Source organism: Gallinula chloropus (genome assembly GCF_964237585.1).
Source record: "Gallinula chloropus genome assembly, chromosome: 28".
NCBI classification, from domain to species: Eukaryota; Metazoa; Chordata; class Aves; order Gruiformes; family Rallidae; genus Gallinula; species Gallinula chloropus.
In genome coordinates this window covers 1,160,256-1,177,005 of record NC_140113.1, presented here as the reverse complement: position 1 = coordinate 1,177,005, position 16,750 = coordinate 1,160,256, and the positions used below count along the sequence as shown (strand labels likewise).

Sequence of the window (16,750 nt, the reverse complement as noted above, 5' to 3'; positions counted from 1 at the left end):
GGGTTTAGAACAGACAATATTTGGGGGTTTAGAACAGACAATATTTGGGGGCTTAGAACAGACAATATTTGGGGGGGTTTTAAGAATAGATTAGGTTGGGGTTTTAGCAGAATTTGGCTGTGATCAGATGAGCTGTTTCATGAAAGCGGCTCCAAACCTCAGCCAAAACAGTGCCCTGAAACCAGAGAGAGTGGAGATAGGGGAGTCGTTAATAATGAGACTAATGACCAATTAAGAGATGGAGTTTATCTTGTTTTCAGAGAAAAGGAATGTGGTTCTGAGCACAGGTGACCATGGAGAAGAAACGTAAAGAGCGTGTGCTGAGAGTGAGGAAGACGTCCAGCCTTCATCCCTGAAGACCACTGGGAGACCCCCTAAGTGTCCCTGAGCATGCTCTGTCTGGGAGGAGTTAATAGCAATGACTTCTTAGGGATAATTTGCATAACCCTGCCTTTTCTTAGGAATGATAATGACTCGGTAGAGTTGATCTGTATAAACAGGAGGAATTTGGCTTTAATGGGGACACACACTGGGAGGAGCGATGCCCTGTGTGCCCAGCACTGCAGTGAAGGGTCCCTGCTTCAGTCACCCAGGATAGTGAGTTTTGATTCTGGCTTTCCAAGGCATCATCAGTCCCTGCTCTGAGCTGGGGGCTCTCCCTGAACCCCCATAGGTGCGAGGGTATCCCCAGGCGTAGCCCACCTACCCCCTCACCGCCCCCCCCCACCATGTGCACCCACCAGGGGAGAGGGGTGTCCCCGGGGGAGGGAGGGGGCAGCCCTGTTCGGGTCTCTATGCGCTGTAGGTTACCCGAGGAGGGGGTCCCACCACCCAGCTGGGTCTCCCCCCCGCCCTGGCAGAGCCCCTCCCGCCCACCCCAGGGACCTCCAGCCCCTTGGAGCAGGGAGAGGGGGTGGGGAATTGTGGGGCAGGGGCCGTGCCGGCCGCTCTATGGTTCTGGGGTGGGGGTCACCCTGCTGTCCGGCCCCCCCCCATCCCCATCCCCACCCCCGTGTGCCCCCGGTGCAAGGAGACCCCACCCCCAGGTGTGTCGTGGGTCTTTATTGAATGGCGCTTTTACAGCCAACTCTGCTCCAGCAGAGAGAGGTGGGGGTCCAGGGCAACCCAGCACCCGGGGCAGACCCCCCTGCCCAGGGCAGACACCCCCCTACCTCATCCAGCTCAGCCCCCCGAGGGTTACAACCCCATAGCCAGGGAGCTGGGGCCAGCCCTGCCCTGGTGCTCTGACTCTCTCCAGCACCCATATGGTCCTGCAGGGGTGATGGCCAAATGCTGGAGGAGGGGTGCAGCCAGCCCCCCAAACAGCTCTGGGGGTCCAAGGTAGCCAGAAGCTCCAGGACCCCTGGTCGCCCTGCAGCCACGGCTGGGGAGGGGTCCATGGGGCGCACGGCCTTGCTCAGACAGTGCTCTCCTGGTAGCTGCCATCCTCCAGGAATGGCATCAGCCTCTTCCCAGGGCTGGGTCCCTCCGTGGCCGCATCCTGCCCTCCTGGGGCCAGGGGTTCCCCGGGATCCTCGTCGCTCTGCTCCCTGGCAAAGTGCACAAAGACCTGAGGGCAGAGCAAGGTGAGGGGCCGTGCCCATGGGACCTTGGCACCCAACACCTTCATGCCTCAACATCCCCCATCACCTGGTCGAGGGTGGTCTGGGACACAGAGTAGTCCTCGATGTGGCAGGGGCCACGGTGGGCTGCCAGGATGCTGAAGATGCTGGCCAGGGAGCCGGCGCGCGAGGGCAGCTGGTACTGCAGCAGCCCCCTGTGCCGCTCCTTCAGCACGATGCCGGGGAAGTGGTGCTGCATCAAGCTCTCCACCGGCGCCGGCCCGGGGCCACCCACCCTCACCACCACTGTGTACCCATCCCCAAACCTGAGGGGAGAGGGAGTTGGGGGCTGGGGGGTGGTATCACCTCAAGGACCGGCCATCACAGCCACCCCTCACTGCCTGAAACATCCCCTGTCACCTGTTCTTGAGGTGCTGGACGCTCCCCAGGCAGCGGAATCGGCCGTTGACCATGATGGCCATCCTGGTGCACAGCGCCTCGCACTCCTCCATGCTGCCAGGGGGCTGACGTCAGGCCCCGTGGGGGCAGAGGGGTGCTGCACTGCTGGGGAGGGGGGCGGGCTGCAGACCCCAGGGATGGGAACAGGGTGGGGAGGGTCTTACCTGTGGGACGTGAGCACCACGGACCTGCCCTCCCGGATGACGCTGAGGATGCAGTCCCACAGGAACCGCCGGGCTCGCGGGTCCATCCCGGTCGTGGGCTCATCCTGCAATGGTCCCAGCAGAGGGGTCAGCCCAGGGAGGGGCCAGGTGCTGCTGTGGGACCCCCCCCCACCCCCGGGTGCCCAGACTCACCAGGAAGATGACGGGGGGGGAGCCGAGCAGGGCGATGGCTGTGGAGAGCTTGCGCTTGTTGCCCCCGCTGTACTTGCCCGCCGGCCGGTCTGCGTGTGCCCCCAGCCCCAGCTTGGCGATGCCCCACTGAGCCACCTGTGAGAGGCGCAGAGGGGATGAGGATGGGGGTCCCCTGGGTTTGGAGGGTGTGGGGGGTGAGGGACAGGCCCTACCCTGGGGGTCTCCTCCTCTGGGACGCCGCGCAAGCAGCTGTAAAACTCCAGGTGCTCCCGTCCCGTCAGCAGGTCTGTGATGGCATCAAACTGGGGGCAGTAACCCATGTGCTGGTGGACGGACTGCAGGTCGGTGAGCACGCTGCAGGGATGGGGATGGGCATGGGGATGGGGATGAGGATGAGGATGAGGATGAGGATGAGGATGAGGATGAGGATGGGGATGGGGATGGGGATGGAGATGGGGATGGAGATGGGGATGGGGATGGGGACGAGGATGGGGACGAGGATGGGGACGAGGATGGGGATGGGGATGGGGATGGGGATGGGGATGGGGATGGGGACGAGGACGGGGATGGGGATGGCGACGGGGATGGGGATGAGGATGGCGACGGGGATGGAGATGGGGATGGGGATGGAGATGGGGATGGGGATGGGGATGGGCATGGGGATGGGCATGGGGATGGGGATGGGGATGAGGATGAGGATGAGGATGAGGATGAGGATGAGGATGAGGATGAGGATGAGGATGGGGATGAGGATGGGGATGGAGATGGGGATGGGGATGGGGATGGGGACGAGGATGGGGACGAGGATGGGGATGGGGATGAGGATGGGGACGAGGATGGGGACGGGGATGGGGATGGCGACGGGGATGGGGATGAGGATGGCGACGGGGATGGAGATGGGGATGGGGATGGGCATGGGGATGGGGATGGGCATGGGGATGGGGATGGGGATGAGGATGAGGATGAGGATGAGGATGAGGATGAGGATGGGGATGAGGATGGGGATGGAGATGGGGATGGGGATGGGGATGGGGATGGGGATGGGGATGGGGATGGGGATGGGGATGGGGATGGGGATGGGGATGAGGATGGGGACGAGGATGGGGATGGGGATGGGGATGAGGATGGGGACGAGGATGGGGACGGGGATGGGGATGGCGACGGGGATGGGGATGAGGATGGCGACGGGGATGGAGATGGGGATGGGGATGGGGATGGGGATGGGGATGGGCATGGGGATGGGGATGGGCATGGGGATGGGGATGGGCATGGGGATGGGGATGAGGATGGCAACGGGATGGGAATGAGGATGGGGACGAGGATGGCGACGGGGATGAGGATGGGGATGAGGATGGCGACGGGGATGAGGATGGGGATGAGGATGGGATTGGCGACAGGGATGGGGATGGGGACGAGGATGGGGACGAGGATGGGAATGAGGATGGGGACGGGGATGGGGATGGGGATGGGGATGAGGATGGGGATGGCGACGGGGATGGGGATGGCGACGGGGATGCGGATGAGGATGGGGATGGTGATGGGGATGGGGATGAGGATGGGGATGGCGATGGCGACGGGGATGGGGATGAGGATGGCGATGGCGACGGGGATGGGGATGAAGCCAAGCAGAAGCACACTGCAGGGATGAGGGCAAGGACAAGCACAAGGTGGGGATGGGGATGATGGCACCCATGCTGCCGGGACAAGGAGCAGGGAGCAGTGGGGCAGCTGGGGGGGTTGTCCCTCTGTCTCACCCACCTGTGCCCTTTCAGCCAGGCCTCCCCCAATGTCACCTCCGTGTCCCCTGTCAGCATCTTGAAGGTGGAAGTCTTCCCAGCACCGTTCACTCCCAGGAGACCGAAGCACTGAGGGATGCAGACCAGGGTTAGGGGCAGCCCCAGCCCTGCCCATAGCACTGTCCATCTGTCTGTCCAGCACTCACCTCCCCGGGGGGGATGGCCACACACAGCCTGTCCACTGCTGGAGCCCTCCTGCGCCGGTACACCTGTGCAGCAGAGCCGAGGTGACGCTGGGACCTCCCCACCCATCACCCACCAGTGGGACTGGGGGGGTTCTGGGGAGGCCAGGGCCCTGCAGCGAGGGTCCAGCCCTACGGCACCCACCTTGGTCAGGTCCTTCAGCAGCAGGAGGTGGCCGTGGGGAGGGGTGCTGCCCACCCTTGCCCGCTCCCTGGCCACGTCCTGGTCCTCCTCCCCCAGCGAGGGCAGCTGCAAAGCCCGTGGTCTGGGGGCAACACCAGTGGAGGGATTTCCAGGGCTGCCCACCCCACGGCCACCCCAAGGCTGCCCCATGGCTGCCCCACAGCCACCCCTCACCCGAGCCGCAGGAAGAAGCGGTATTGCAGCAGGAGGGTGAAGAGGAAGAAGATGATGCCCTCGATGGCCATGGCAAACATGTTCTTCCCTGCCACATCCCAGGAGAGGGGGGACACGAAGCGCTTGTCCCCTGGAGCAGCGAGAGGGGATGTAGGAGTAGGGGAATGCTGGGGAGGACCCACATGAGGGCTGATCTTTGGGGAGGGGGAGCAGCCCTGCCCCCCTGGGACTCACCAAACCTCTCGAAGGCATCGGCCATCGCCTGGTTCTTCACCATGTCGATGAGGCCTCGGCCCAGGCAGAAGTGGGGGAAGACAAGGAAAACCTTCTTCAGGATGCGGTTGATGTTGTTGAGGTTCTGCCAGGACAGCAAGAAGGGAGGAGGGGGAGCTGGCACCAGCCCCACAGGGATGGGAGGTGGGTCCAGGCAGCCTGGGAGCTCACCTGGTCCACAAAGAGCTCCAGCACGAAGGTGGCCACGCTGCCGTTGATGCCAATGAAGAGGTTGACACAGGTCAGGGCCACGTAGGCAGTGCTGGGGACGCTGAAGAGGAAGGATGCTGGGTACATCAGGGGAGTGATGGACCAGCTGAGGGAGCAGAAAGGCAAGGGCTGGTCTGGGGGTACCCACCCCACCACTGTGACCCCCTCCCGGCCCCACCCCAAGCCCCCTGCACCCCCCCTTCCCCAGGGTCCAGCCCAAGGGTGGGGTGATGCTGAGCCCAGTCTGGGCTCCACCGCCCCGTCACCCGTAGAGCAGCAGCAGCAGGACCAGGGAGGGCAAGTTGGTGGAGGACACGTAGGACTTCTGCTGGAAGCAGAGGAAGATGAGGATGACCAGCAGTGCAGGGACCAGGTAGTTGCACTGTGGGCAGGGAGAAGCCATGGTGGGGGGAGTCAGGAATGCAACCTGGCCCCCCTGGGAGCTGCACCCCACCCCTGTCCCCGTCACTGAACCTCACCATGTCCCAGGCAAAGTTGCCCAGCCAGTAAGTGAGGGGCTTCATCCCGCTGACAAACTGCAGGTGCTTGGCCTTGCTGACCCGCTCCTCGATGAGGAAGAGCACGAAGCTGGCTGGGACGAAGGACATGGCGAAGATCACGCAGATGGAGACCAGCACGTCCACCGAGGTGGCCATCCTGCCGTGGAGGGAGAAGGGGAGGGGGGGGGTTCAGCCAGGGATGGAGAGTAGCCCCCGACGACCCCCATCCCCAGGACTCACAGGGCGGCCTCTGAGAGCTGCTCCTTGGTGAGGTTGAGCGGGTGGTTGGTGGCCGTGATGCCGTAGAGCGCGGGGTCGGTCCCGGCAGGCAGCCGGGCACGCAGCAGCCCGTTGTTGGCCACGTTAACGAAGGAGACCATGGCGTGCCAGCCCTTGTTGTTGAACCAGACCTGCAGCCAAGGGGGGTCCCGGCGCCTCAGAACCCCCTCCCAGCCTGGCACTGCTGCAGCCATGCCCACAGCACCCTGCACCCTGCTGGGGTCCTGCTCCCACCCAGTCCCGGCTGGGCTGGGTCCTTCTCAGGCTGCTCCAAGCTCCACAGGGCATCTGGGTGCTGCACCCCTGGGTGCTGCAACCCCTGCTGCCTCCCAGGGCTCACCCCACCCAGGACCCCTGGCCTGGGGTCTGGGCTCACCTTGATGTTCCTGCGAGCATCCAAACCCTCGATGAAGCGGCTGAGGTTGCCCAGGAGCTGGTCTGAGGGGCTGCCCTGGGCACAGGGACACTGTGTGAGGAGACAGCTGGGGCCAGAGGCTCCCAGTGCCACCACATCAGGGTCAAGCTGGGGGACGGGGGGTGAGAGGGGGACAGAGCTCCTGGCCATACCGGGGTGATGTTGAACAGTGCCCGGAGCTCCAGCACTGCCTTGTCCACCTCCACTGCTGATGGCAGGGCCTGGGAGCTGCCAGCACCCAGAGAAAAGCCACCATACCTGCAGGGGGGAGACAGACACTTCCAAACCAGCCAGCTCATGGACACCCTTCCGGCCCCTCACAGAATCACCAGGTTGGAAGAGACCTTTGAAGATCATCGAGTCCAACCATTCCCATCCTGTGCTGAACCAGACCCCTGAGCACCTCATCTCCCCTTTTTTAAACACCCCCAGGGAAGGTGACTCAGCCCCTCCCTGGGCAGCCTGTTCCAGCCCTGACAACTCTGCCAGGGAAGAACTTTTCCCTCCCATCTGCTCTGACCCTGCCCTGGGGCAGCTTGAGCCCATTGCCCCTTGTCCCATCTCCTGGCCCCTGGCTGAAGAGACCATCGCCCACCTCTCTGCACCCTCCTGGCAGGGCAGGGGAGGTGAGGAGAAGGGCTCCCCTCAGCCTCCTCTTCTGCAGGCTCAACACCCCCAGCTCCCTCAGCTGCTCCTCAGAGGATTTGCCCTCCAGCCCCTTCCCCAGCCTGGTTGCCCTTCTCTGGACTCGCTCCAGGACCTCCATGTCCTTCTGATGGTGAGGAGCCCAGAACTGGACCCAGCACTCAAGGTGCAGCCTCACCAGTGCCCAGTACAGGGGCACAATCCCCTCCCCAGCCCTACTGGCCACACTATTCCTGACACAAGCCAGGATGCCATTGGCTTTCCTGGCCCCTGGGCACACTGCTGGCTCATATTCAGCCTGTAGTCACCCAGCACCCCCTGGTCCTTCTCTGCCTGACAGCTCTCCAGCCAGTCTCCCCCAGCCTGTAGCTCTGCAGGGGGTTGTTCTGTCCCATGTGCAGCACTCTGCACTTGGCCATGTTAAACTTCATCCCATCGGTCTCAGCCCATGGGTCCAGCCTGTTCAGATCCCTCTGAAGAGCCTCCCCACCCTCAGGCAGATCAACACTTCCTCCTAGTTTAGCGAGGGGCACAGAGTGAAGGGCTGAGGTTGCCTGGATGAGGACTCTGCCCAATCCCATGGGGGAGCTCCTGACACCCCCCCATCTGCATGAGGACCCTCCCCCCAGACTCACCTCTGCTCATTCACCCACTTCTTGTTCTTCAGCCTGAAAGAAACGGGATGATGGAAAGAAATACCCCCAAGGAGGTGATACAGCAGCACCACGGTGTCCCCAGGGTGCCCCCAGCACCCACCCCCGGCGGATGATCTGGGGGTAGGTCTTCACCAGGTAGTCAGAGATGTTCCTCCCTGTCAGGTTCTGCAGGACATCCCCCGTTCCCCTCTGCACCTGGGGGGGACAACAGACGGGCTGGATGGACACACAGCCCCCCACTCTCCTCTCCAGAGCATCACCTGCACCCTGCAGAGCTGGTGGCCAGGGTGGCCAGCCCTGCTGTGGGATGGCCATTACCTGGGGTGGTGGGAGCCCCCCAGCACCCTCGGGGCAGTCGGGCAGCATCCTGCGAGCCCCCGGCCCGCTGCACTGGCAGGGTGGGGACGGCTCAGTCCGTGTCCAGTTCCCTCGCCGCAGAGCCTCCAGCAGGGCAGGGGGAGCCGGGGGGGCTGAGAAGCCGTCGGGGTGGGAAGCTGGTGGGCACGGCCCCATCCTGGGCACCCAGTGCCATGGGGGAGAGAGACCCCCGTTACCAGCCTGGAGTGTGCCAGAGGCACCGAGCCCCTTCCCCACCCAGGGTTGTCATCGCGCTCCCGCCGTGGGGATGCTGTGGGGGGGTCTCACAGCATCACACCAGCTGGGAAGTGGTGGGCACTGAGGTGGGGGCCAAACCCCAGCCAGCCCCCCAATCCCCTGGGGTGAGCACAGGCACTCACGCCTCCTCAGCATCCTTCATGCACTGGGTGCCAAACCCCGGCTCAGCCAGGAGGGCACCCAGGAGCCGGGCTGTGTCGGGGTCCCCCGGAGCATCGTTGCTGCCAGGAGATGTGGGAGTGAGCTGGGGACATGGAGGGGGACATGGGGGGGGGATACAGGGGGACATGAAGATGCTGCAAACTGGGGACACACCTGAAGAAGGTGAACTGCTGCCCGTACATGCTGGGCTGGAGGCGCAGAGGTGGGTACTTCCCAAAGGGTGGCACGATGAGGCTGAAGAGCAGAGCGATGCAGACGAAGACAGCGGGCAGGACGATCTGCCAGGGGCTGGGGGTCAGTGCCAGCTCCACACCCCCTCCTGCCCCATCCCCCTGGCCCCATCCCCCTGGCCCCATCCCCTGGCTGTACCTGGGCGAAGAAGCCCCGGGTGCTGCGGCGGGCGTGGAGCATCCTCTTGGTGAAGAGGGCACGGAGCTGTTGGCAGGTGAGTGCCCAGCCCCTCACCCTGCCACAGGCCTGCCCAGCCCCACCACGTAACAGGTCGGTCTCCTGGGGTTCCTCTGCTGCAAGGGCAGAGTGTGGGGGGTCTGGCTCTGGCAGAGCTGGCAGTGAAGGGCAGGGGGTCCTGCCAAGGGGTGCAGGGGGATGGTGGGGTGGGGCTGGGGCTGGCAGGGGTGTCCCCCCACCCAGCAGGAATGGGGTGCTACATGCAGGGATGTGAGCCCCCTCCCCAACCCCGGCTCCTACCTCGCCGGGCTCCTTGGGCTCAGTGTAAAGGAGAGGAAAGAGGGGTTACAGCCACGCTGGGGTGCCTGCCCCCCACACTGATCCGGGGTAGAGCCGCCTCCCCAGACTATTGCAGCCCCCCCAGACCCCCGTAGCTGCCCCATGTCTCCAGGAGAAGGGGCCTGGATGTGTCCCCTGGGATGTCATGCCCCGTCCCCACCCCAGCACAGAGCCAGGCTCCCCTACCCCCATCCCTACTCCTCACCCATCCCCGGGGGGACACCCTGAGGCTGGGGGAGTGATACACGAGCCCACCTGAGCCTCCCCCTTCCCACTGCCTGCCCCAAAGGATGCATGTCCAAAGGGCTGTCCCCCCTACGAAGGGATGCCTGCCTGGATGGACGTGTGCTACAGCAGCAGGGGTCAGGGCAGCTTGGGGGTCCCAGCTCCCCCCTTCTTACCCAGCTCCCCATCGGCTGCTTCCATGTCCCCCCCATCGCTGGGGGCTGCACCTCTCCCAGTGCCTGCCAAAACATGGGGGAGGGTTGGAGTGTGGCCCCAACCTGTGACACCCCCCTGCACCTGTGGGTGCTCCCAGAAAGGATCCCAGCCCTAGGAAGGGGACACCCACACCCCTCTGCTTCCCCCCCACACACACCCCCCAAAGCTCAGAACTGAGGCACCTTTACCTGCTGAGTCAGCATCTACTCCCGTGTCCTGGGCCACCTTCAGAAAGATCTGAGGGCAGGATGGTGCTGGCATTAACCATGACCACAGCCCCCACAGCCCCCACAGCCCCAGTGAGGCAAACCCCATAGCCACAGGCCCCCCCAGCAGAGCTCCAGGAAGGGTGGGCACCCACAGGCAGCACACACCCCCCCGCCCCAGCCACAGCTCCTCTGGGTACCTCTTCCAGGGTGGTGTCAGAGATGCCATAGCTGGAGATGCCCAGTTCCCCCAGACGAGCATCCAGCTCACGGAAAAGGTCCCCAAAGGCCCCATCCTTGGCCCCACTGTAGGGCAGGATGAAGAGCACCTCGTGCCCGATGTCCTCCATCAGTCGGGAGCCGGGGACCAGCTTCTGGATCAGTGCTGAGAGCTGAGCCACATCTGGGGGGAGGGTGGGACAGGGAGGGCTGGAAACCTGGGCAGGAGCTGGCCATGGCTGGCATGTGCCCCACAGCCTGGTCTGAGGGTCCCCAGGGGGTTTGAAGGGGATGGGAGGGCCCCCAAAGTGCAGAGGGGCCAAGAGCCAGCAGCAGGGCAAGGCATGGGGCTGAGCGTGCTGCAAGCCTTTCCCTGCCCATGGGGGACACAGGGGGAGCACCCAGGAGGTGACACTGTGCCAGGGGTGCAGGGAGGGACGGGATCCTCACCCACAGCACTCTCCTCACTGCCCCGCTCGCTGCCCAGGCCCGTGTCGCTGCTGTGCTCCGAGTCGCTGCTGTCCTGTGGGGAAGGGCAACCAGAGCCTGGTACCCCACAGCAAGACCCCTCCCCAATCCTGGGGCTCAGCACCCCCTTGATGCCCAGGATGGAGGCACCAGCCACCCTTCTGGCTGATGTCTCAACACACCCCCCACCTTTTTGGTGGTGCTGGAGACGGTGCTGCTGCCTGTCCCAACCTGCTCCCTCTTCACCAGGGTGAGGTGGTAGCCGGTGCCCAGCCTGGCCTTGAGGAAGAGGGGGGACCCACAGCAGCAGAGCTGACCCTGTGAGATGATGGCCGTGCGGTCCCCCAGCAGCTCTGCCTCGTCCATGTAGTGAGTGGACAAGATGATGGTGCGGCCTGGGGAGGGGGGGGGGGGGGGGCAAGCAGCCAGCTGGACCCCCTCACTGACTGCCCTTCGTGGGCATCCCCCCCCCCCTCAGCACTCCATGGCAGGGGGCTGAGATGTGCAGAGGTGGAAACAGGGACCCCCCAGCCCTGACCTGTGCGGTACTTGAGCAGCAGCTCCCAAATGCTGCGGCGGGAGTAGGGGTCAACACCAGCCGTGGGCTCATCCAGGATGACCACCTGGGACCCCCCCACGAAGGCGATGGCCACCGAGAGCTTGCGCTGCATCCCTCCTAAGAGGCAGCAGGGTGGCATTGTGGGGGGACAGGGCTGTGGATCCCCCAGCCCGGCTGCCAGTCCAACCCTCCCTGCACCTACCTGAGAGATTCCTGGTCTGCTCACGCCGCTTGTGGGGCAGCCCCGTGTCCTGGATCAGCTGCTCCATCTCCACCTTCACCTGCTCCTCTGAGAGCCCCTTCAGCCGCCCGTAGAACCAGACGTGCTCCTCCACGGTCAGGCTGGGATGGAGGGGGGGTGGGGGGGGTGAGGTGGGCAGCCCTGCTCTCACCAGCCCCCCCCCCCCTTGCCCACCCTGCCCCTGCCTACATGTCGAAGAGCACGTTGTGCTGGGGACACGTCCCCATGTGTTTGCGGATGCTGTCGATGTCGGAGCGGATGTCCCAGCCCAGGATATAGGCAGTGCCAGAGGTGGGGGGCAGCAGACCAGTCAGGATGGACCTGGATGGAGGTGGGACCGGTGGGGAAAAGGGGGGTTATGGAGAGCAGGACCAGTGGGGACAGGGATGCTGTGCAGGGTGCTTAGAGCCTGGCCAGGGCAGATGGGACGGGAATGAGACAACACAGGGGCAAAGCCAGGCTCAGCACCCATCCCTGCTGTGCCCCCCCGCCCCAGCTCACATGGTGGTGGTCTTGCCAGCCCCATTGTGGCCCAGGAAGGAGGTGATCTGCCCCTCGTAGAAGTCCAGGCTCAGCCCGTTGACGGCCACGCGGTTGCTGTTGTGGTAAATCTTCACCAGGTTGCGGATGGAGACGCCGGGCTGGAGCTGGGCAGGGGGCTCCTCCACCAGCACTGGGAGCCATCAGAGGGGCATGTCCTGGGCAGGACCCCTCGCTGGGGCAGCACCCCCCCCACACCATGGTGTGCAGGACCCCTCATTGGGGAGGCAAATCCCTGCTCCATGGCTGCCACCCCTCATCTGCACGGCTCCAGGGCGGGCAAGGGCTCACCTTGGGGTGCAGTGAGGGGGCTGGTGGGGTACGGAGGGTGCCCAGCTGAGGACTGCTCTCCAAGCCAGTAGCTCTTCAGGAAGGGGAAATTCCAGGGCTTGGGGATCCCGTACTGTCCTGCAGCAGGTGGGGGCTGAGCAGGGCTGAGGCCAGGGGGGTGCTGGGGGCCGGGAGTGGGGGGGGGCTGTGCTCACCTGGGAAGACACCCTCGAGGTACCAGGTGGCCAGGCCGTAGAGGCCGGCGTCCAGAAGCAGCAGCCCCATGGCCATGGCGAAGTTGTAGGGGTCTCCTGGCACAGGGCTGGTGCCCAGGTTGTGCCACTGGATGCCCACCCCCTGCTCCTCATAGAGGGAGAAATACTCGCAGCCGAAGCCGAAGGCCACTGGTGACAGCAGGCTCTGGCAGCAGCAAGATCAGCAGCGTGGGCAGAGAGACCAGCCAGGGGGGGCTCAGCCCCAAACCCACCCCGCCAGCACCCTCAGGGTAAGGGGGAAGGGTCAGCTGGGGCCTCTCACCACGAGGACACGCAGCGGGAAGGTGATGTGGTCGCGCCAGGCGACGCACAGCACGTAGGGCAGGTAAAGGGAGAAGTAGATGATGCCGCCACAAGCCGACGCCAGGTTGGCACGAGGGAAGAAGGTGCTGATGAGGAAGCACTGGCTGATGGTGGCCACTGAGAAGGTGCCAAGGAAGAGGAAGATGACAGCCGGGTTGCTGTAGGGCAGGATGTTTCCCAGCTGCGGACCAAGACCAGTTGGCTCCTGCGCCAGCTCCCAGCCCTATCACTCCCAGTGCCACCCGTGCTGCCACCCTGCAACCTGCCTTGAGGATGAGGACGAGGAGGCCAGAGCTGAGGAGGAAGGGGATGAAGCTGCTGAGGAACCAGCTGAGCCAGAGGATCCCACCGCTCAGCCCCATGGTCTTCATGGTCTCCTTGAGGCGCGTCTCCTTCTCGTGCACCACCCCCTTGATGATCATGGCCACCGAGTAGATCCAGGCCAGCGTCATGAAGAGGGGCAGCGAGCGGTTCAGCACCCGCAGGAACCTGGGGCAGAGGGCACCAGCCCTTCCACCTCCAGCCAGGCACCACGGGGGGCACTGCTGGGTGCTTAGAACCATTCCCACAGCAGCGGGTCACTCGAGGGTCCCCGGGGCCACCCCCTGCCACCCACTCACACGTCATCCACGTAGCAGGGGTAAGGCATTTGCTGGACGTAGACCCCTGTCCGTGGGGCACCCCCAGTCTGCACCCTCACCACCGCCTGCTCCACCAGGTCTTGCACGTAGACAAACCCCCCCCACACGTAGCGCAGGTCGCTGAAGGGGTCGGCTGCGGGTCCTGGGTCCCAAAACCTGGGGGCAGAGCACAGCACTGGGAGGGGAGATCCCCCCCCACCCTTGCTGCAGTCCCAGGATGCTCACGGCATGTGGTGTCCCCAGACCTGTCCTTGATCTTGTTGGTCCTGGTGACGTCGTCGATGTCCATACGGATCTTGTAGCGGACGTGGGGGGGCAGCGTGGGGGCTGTGGTGTTGATGGGGGGCTGGAATACCACAGCTGCCCAGAACTGCTGTTCTTCCAGCAGCTCCAGGGCCCGGACCACCAGCTGCTCCTCGGTGGCCACCGCTTCGATCTTGTCCAGGCAGACACACTGCAGGCAGGGCAGGCAGGGCTCAGCGGCGCTGGGGGAAACAGCTCACCCAAGGTACCTGGGGCAGCACCTACCTCCATGAACTGCGACAGGGTGCTCAGGACCACATCAACATCGGCGTATACCTGGTGCCAGGTGAGCCCTGAGCCTGCTGCTGGCCCTGCCAGGAACTCAGCCAGCGCTGGCAGCTTTGAGGAGGTGCCATTGAGGAACACATCCAGGAGCTGGGCCATCTCCGGAGCCAGCAGCACATCCTGCAAAGCACCGGGTACCGCAGAGCCATGCAGTGGTCCACCCTGCTCCCAGCTGCACCCCTATCCTGCACCCCCACACCCCACAACAGCCTGGTCCACAATGGGGAGGGGGTCTGGGGCTCACATACCCGGAGGATCTGCATCTCCAGGCTGCTATTGAGGAAGGTGTAGATGCGTGGTCCCAGCTCCTGCCAGGCTTTTCCCAAATCCCCCAGCACCGCCAGCTCCTGGAAGGTCCGATTCACCTGTGCAAGGCAGAAGGGTGAGGGCAGAGCCAGGGTGAAGCCCCAGCAGCCCCCCGCAGCCCCCAGCTCACCTCAGCCATGATGCTGTCGGGGCCTCGGCCGGACGGTGCGTACAGGATCTTGCCCGTGAGAAGCGGCTTGATGCCCCGCCAGAAGATCTGCGAGAGGGCGCTGGACTCCAGGTTACGGACCAGCTCTCGGCAGAAGGGACCTGGGCGGAAGCACAACCGAGTCCTCTCCACCAGCCACCCCCCCTTGTGCCCAGAGACCCCCCCACCCCGAGCCCAGCCCTGCTCACTGCCGGTGCTGGCTGTGGAGGCGGCTCTCCGCTCCGAGCTGTTGCGGTCCAGGAAGGCTTTGACGTCATTGTCCTCGTACCAGTTGAGGGAAGGGATCCTGAGCCCCCCACCCTCGGGGTGCCCGCAGGCGATGCGGGACAGGGCTCCGAAGGCGCCTGGGATGGAGGTGTTGGGGGCCATAAGCGCCCCCAGCTCCCGCCGCAGCTCGGCAAGGCTGGTCATGGAGGAGACCTGGGGACAGAGGGACGGGGAGCAGGACGGTGCTTCGAGGGGGCAGGGACACCCGGGGACTGGGGGGGGGGGGGGGGGCAGGGGAGAGGGGTGCTACCTCCTCCATCAGGGATGCTGCATCCCGCACGAAGGTGCCCAAAGCTTCCACGGTGCCAGCCATACCGCCCGCCTCCGAGCTCAGCTGTTCCTGAGCAGGGGGGGGGACGACGAGAAGGGGGTTCACAGCCCCACCGGGGAGGAGGGGTGCCGGGGGGGTCATTGCCCCGACGCCTTCCAACACCCGGCGCATCCCAGCGCCTGGCCGGGGAGACTCACCGCCAAGAGCCGGGGGAGATCGAGCTGGGAGAGGAAGGACCCCTCGGCGGCGCGGAGCTGGGGGCCGGGCAGGGCGCAGAGCCCCTGCTGCAGGCGCTGGGTGGAGGCGGCGTCGCCCCCCACCAGGAAGCCCCCCAGCTCCGAGGGGCTGCAGACCACGGTCTTCAGCGGGCGGCGGGAGGTCGCGACGGAGAGCTGGAGGGGAAGTTGAGGAGGGGGGAGAGAGAAAGGGCCGGTCACACCTCAACAACCCCCCCCTGCTTCCCGGGCACCGGGCGCTGCGCAGCCACTCACGATGCTGGGGCTGAGCCGAGCCCCCATCAGCTCGTCCACCAGCGCTGGCGGCAGAGAGGTGTTGGTCCGGAGGAATCCCGAGAAGGTCTCATCCTCTCTCAGGTAGTCCCGCACTGGCAGAGCTGGGGGGAAAGAGCGGGGGTCAGCTGGTTTGGGGAGGGGGGGGGTGGGGGGTGTCTCTCTCCCAAGACACCCCATGTCCCCGGTGCTCACCCCTCCGCTGAGCCTCGCTCCCCCGGAGCCGGCGCAGGGTGGGCAGGAGGTTGGCGAAGCTGCGGAGGAGCCGCTGCCCGCGGGAGGGGAGCCGGACCCGCCGGGCTTCGGCCAGCAGACGGGAGAGGCTGCGGAGGCAGGGGAGGGATGGGGGGGGGGCGGTGAGACCCCGGCCCGGTGCCCGGTTCTGCCCCGCAGCCCCCCCCCCCTCCTCTCCCTTCCTGCCGCTCACATGGAGCCATCGAAGTTGCCCACCACGCCGGGGGCTTCTCCGACCGTCGGGTGCCGAAAGCAGGGGTTGTTCGTGTTGCAGATGATGCCCTGGAGCCAGGGTAGGGTCCCAGCCGAGGGCAGGGCCTTGTTGGGGAAGTGACCTGCAGGAAAGGGCAGGATGGGGTCCGGGGAGAGCGGCACGGACCCTCCTCCCCCTCCTTCCCCGCCCCGACCCCCTGTGAACACCCACCCGAGCCGGGGGGGGGGGAGATGTCAGCGAGTCCCCGGCTCCCACCCGCCTCGCAGGTTTCTCTTCCCCGGTGCCGCTCAGGGCCGTGCCGGGGCCCCGCGGGGCTCCCACGGAAGCGGGAAGGGGGGTGAGGGTGGGGGGGATCCCCGGCAGGCACGGGGGGGGTTTGGGGCCGGCCCAGAGACCCCAGGCCACTCACACTCGTGCTGCTGGAAGGGCGGGTGGGATTGCCGCACCGAGATCAAGATGAAGAAGAGGAAGAGGGGCCACAGGAGCTCGATGGCAAGCTGGACCTGGGGGAAGACCCACGGTTGTGGGGTGCTGTCCTTACCCCCATCAGGAACTGGGGGGGTTCCGCCTGTCCCCGCGCCAGGAGCCAGCGGCTCCGGACCCCACTCACCCGCTGCCGCCGGCGGTAGGTGAAGTTCTTCCAGAGCAGCAGCCCCAGCTGGGTGCCCACGGCCATGGTGAGGGGCGCGGGGGGCGCGGGGGGCGCGGGGTCGGGCTGAGGGTGAGATCGGGAGGGGGTCTATCAGCGCCGAGCTGGGGGCGACAGTCGGAGCTCTCGCTTCCCTCTGCCTCGGGGCTTCTCACACACCGGGCA

At 65.3% G+C, this 16,750-nt stretch overlaps 1 protein-coding gene across 1 annotated transcript; it reads right to left on the bottom strand.

Moving 5' to 3' along the window:
* Positions 1–1,063: 1,063 nt before the first annotated feature.
* On the bottom strand, positions 1,064–16,612 carry ABCA7 (ATP binding cassette subfamily A member 7; the record flags this gene model as incomplete). Its single annotated transcript, XM_084276347.1, has 49 exons — positions 1,064–1,570; positions 1,651–1,888; positions 1,983–2,075; positions 2,186–2,289; positions 2,378–2,512; positions 2,590–2,731; positions 4,136–4,242; positions 4,320–4,382; positions 4,501–4,621; positions 4,714–4,843; positions 4,948–5,071; positions 5,158–5,302; positions 5,463–5,578; positions 5,676–5,853; positions 5,937–6,106; positions 6,352–6,426; positions 6,543–6,648; positions 7,671–7,703; positions 7,792–7,886; positions 8,010–8,205; positions 8,429–8,527; positions 8,622–8,746; positions 8,838–9,016; positions 9,617–9,679; positions 9,845–9,893; positions 10,063–10,265; positions 10,532–10,604; positions 10,739–10,944; positions 11,088–11,225; positions 11,311–11,450; positions 11,539–11,670; positions 11,851–12,022; positions 12,181–12,297; positions 12,375–12,579; positions 12,697–12,918; positions 13,004–13,226; positions 13,358–13,534; positions 13,624–13,832; positions 13,907–14,086; positions 14,215–14,331; positions 14,403–14,542; positions 14,630–14,861; positions 14,959–15,048; positions 15,177–15,371; positions 15,471–15,592; positions 15,684–15,811; positions 15,916–16,057; positions 16,346–16,439; positions 16,547–16,612. 49 exons carry the CDS (start codon positions 16,610–16,612, stop codon positions 1,418–1,420), a joined length of 6,762 nt encoding a protein of 2,253 aa, XP_084132473.1. The 3' UTR covers positions 1,064–1,417.
* Positions 16,613–16,750: the final 138 nt, after the last annotated feature.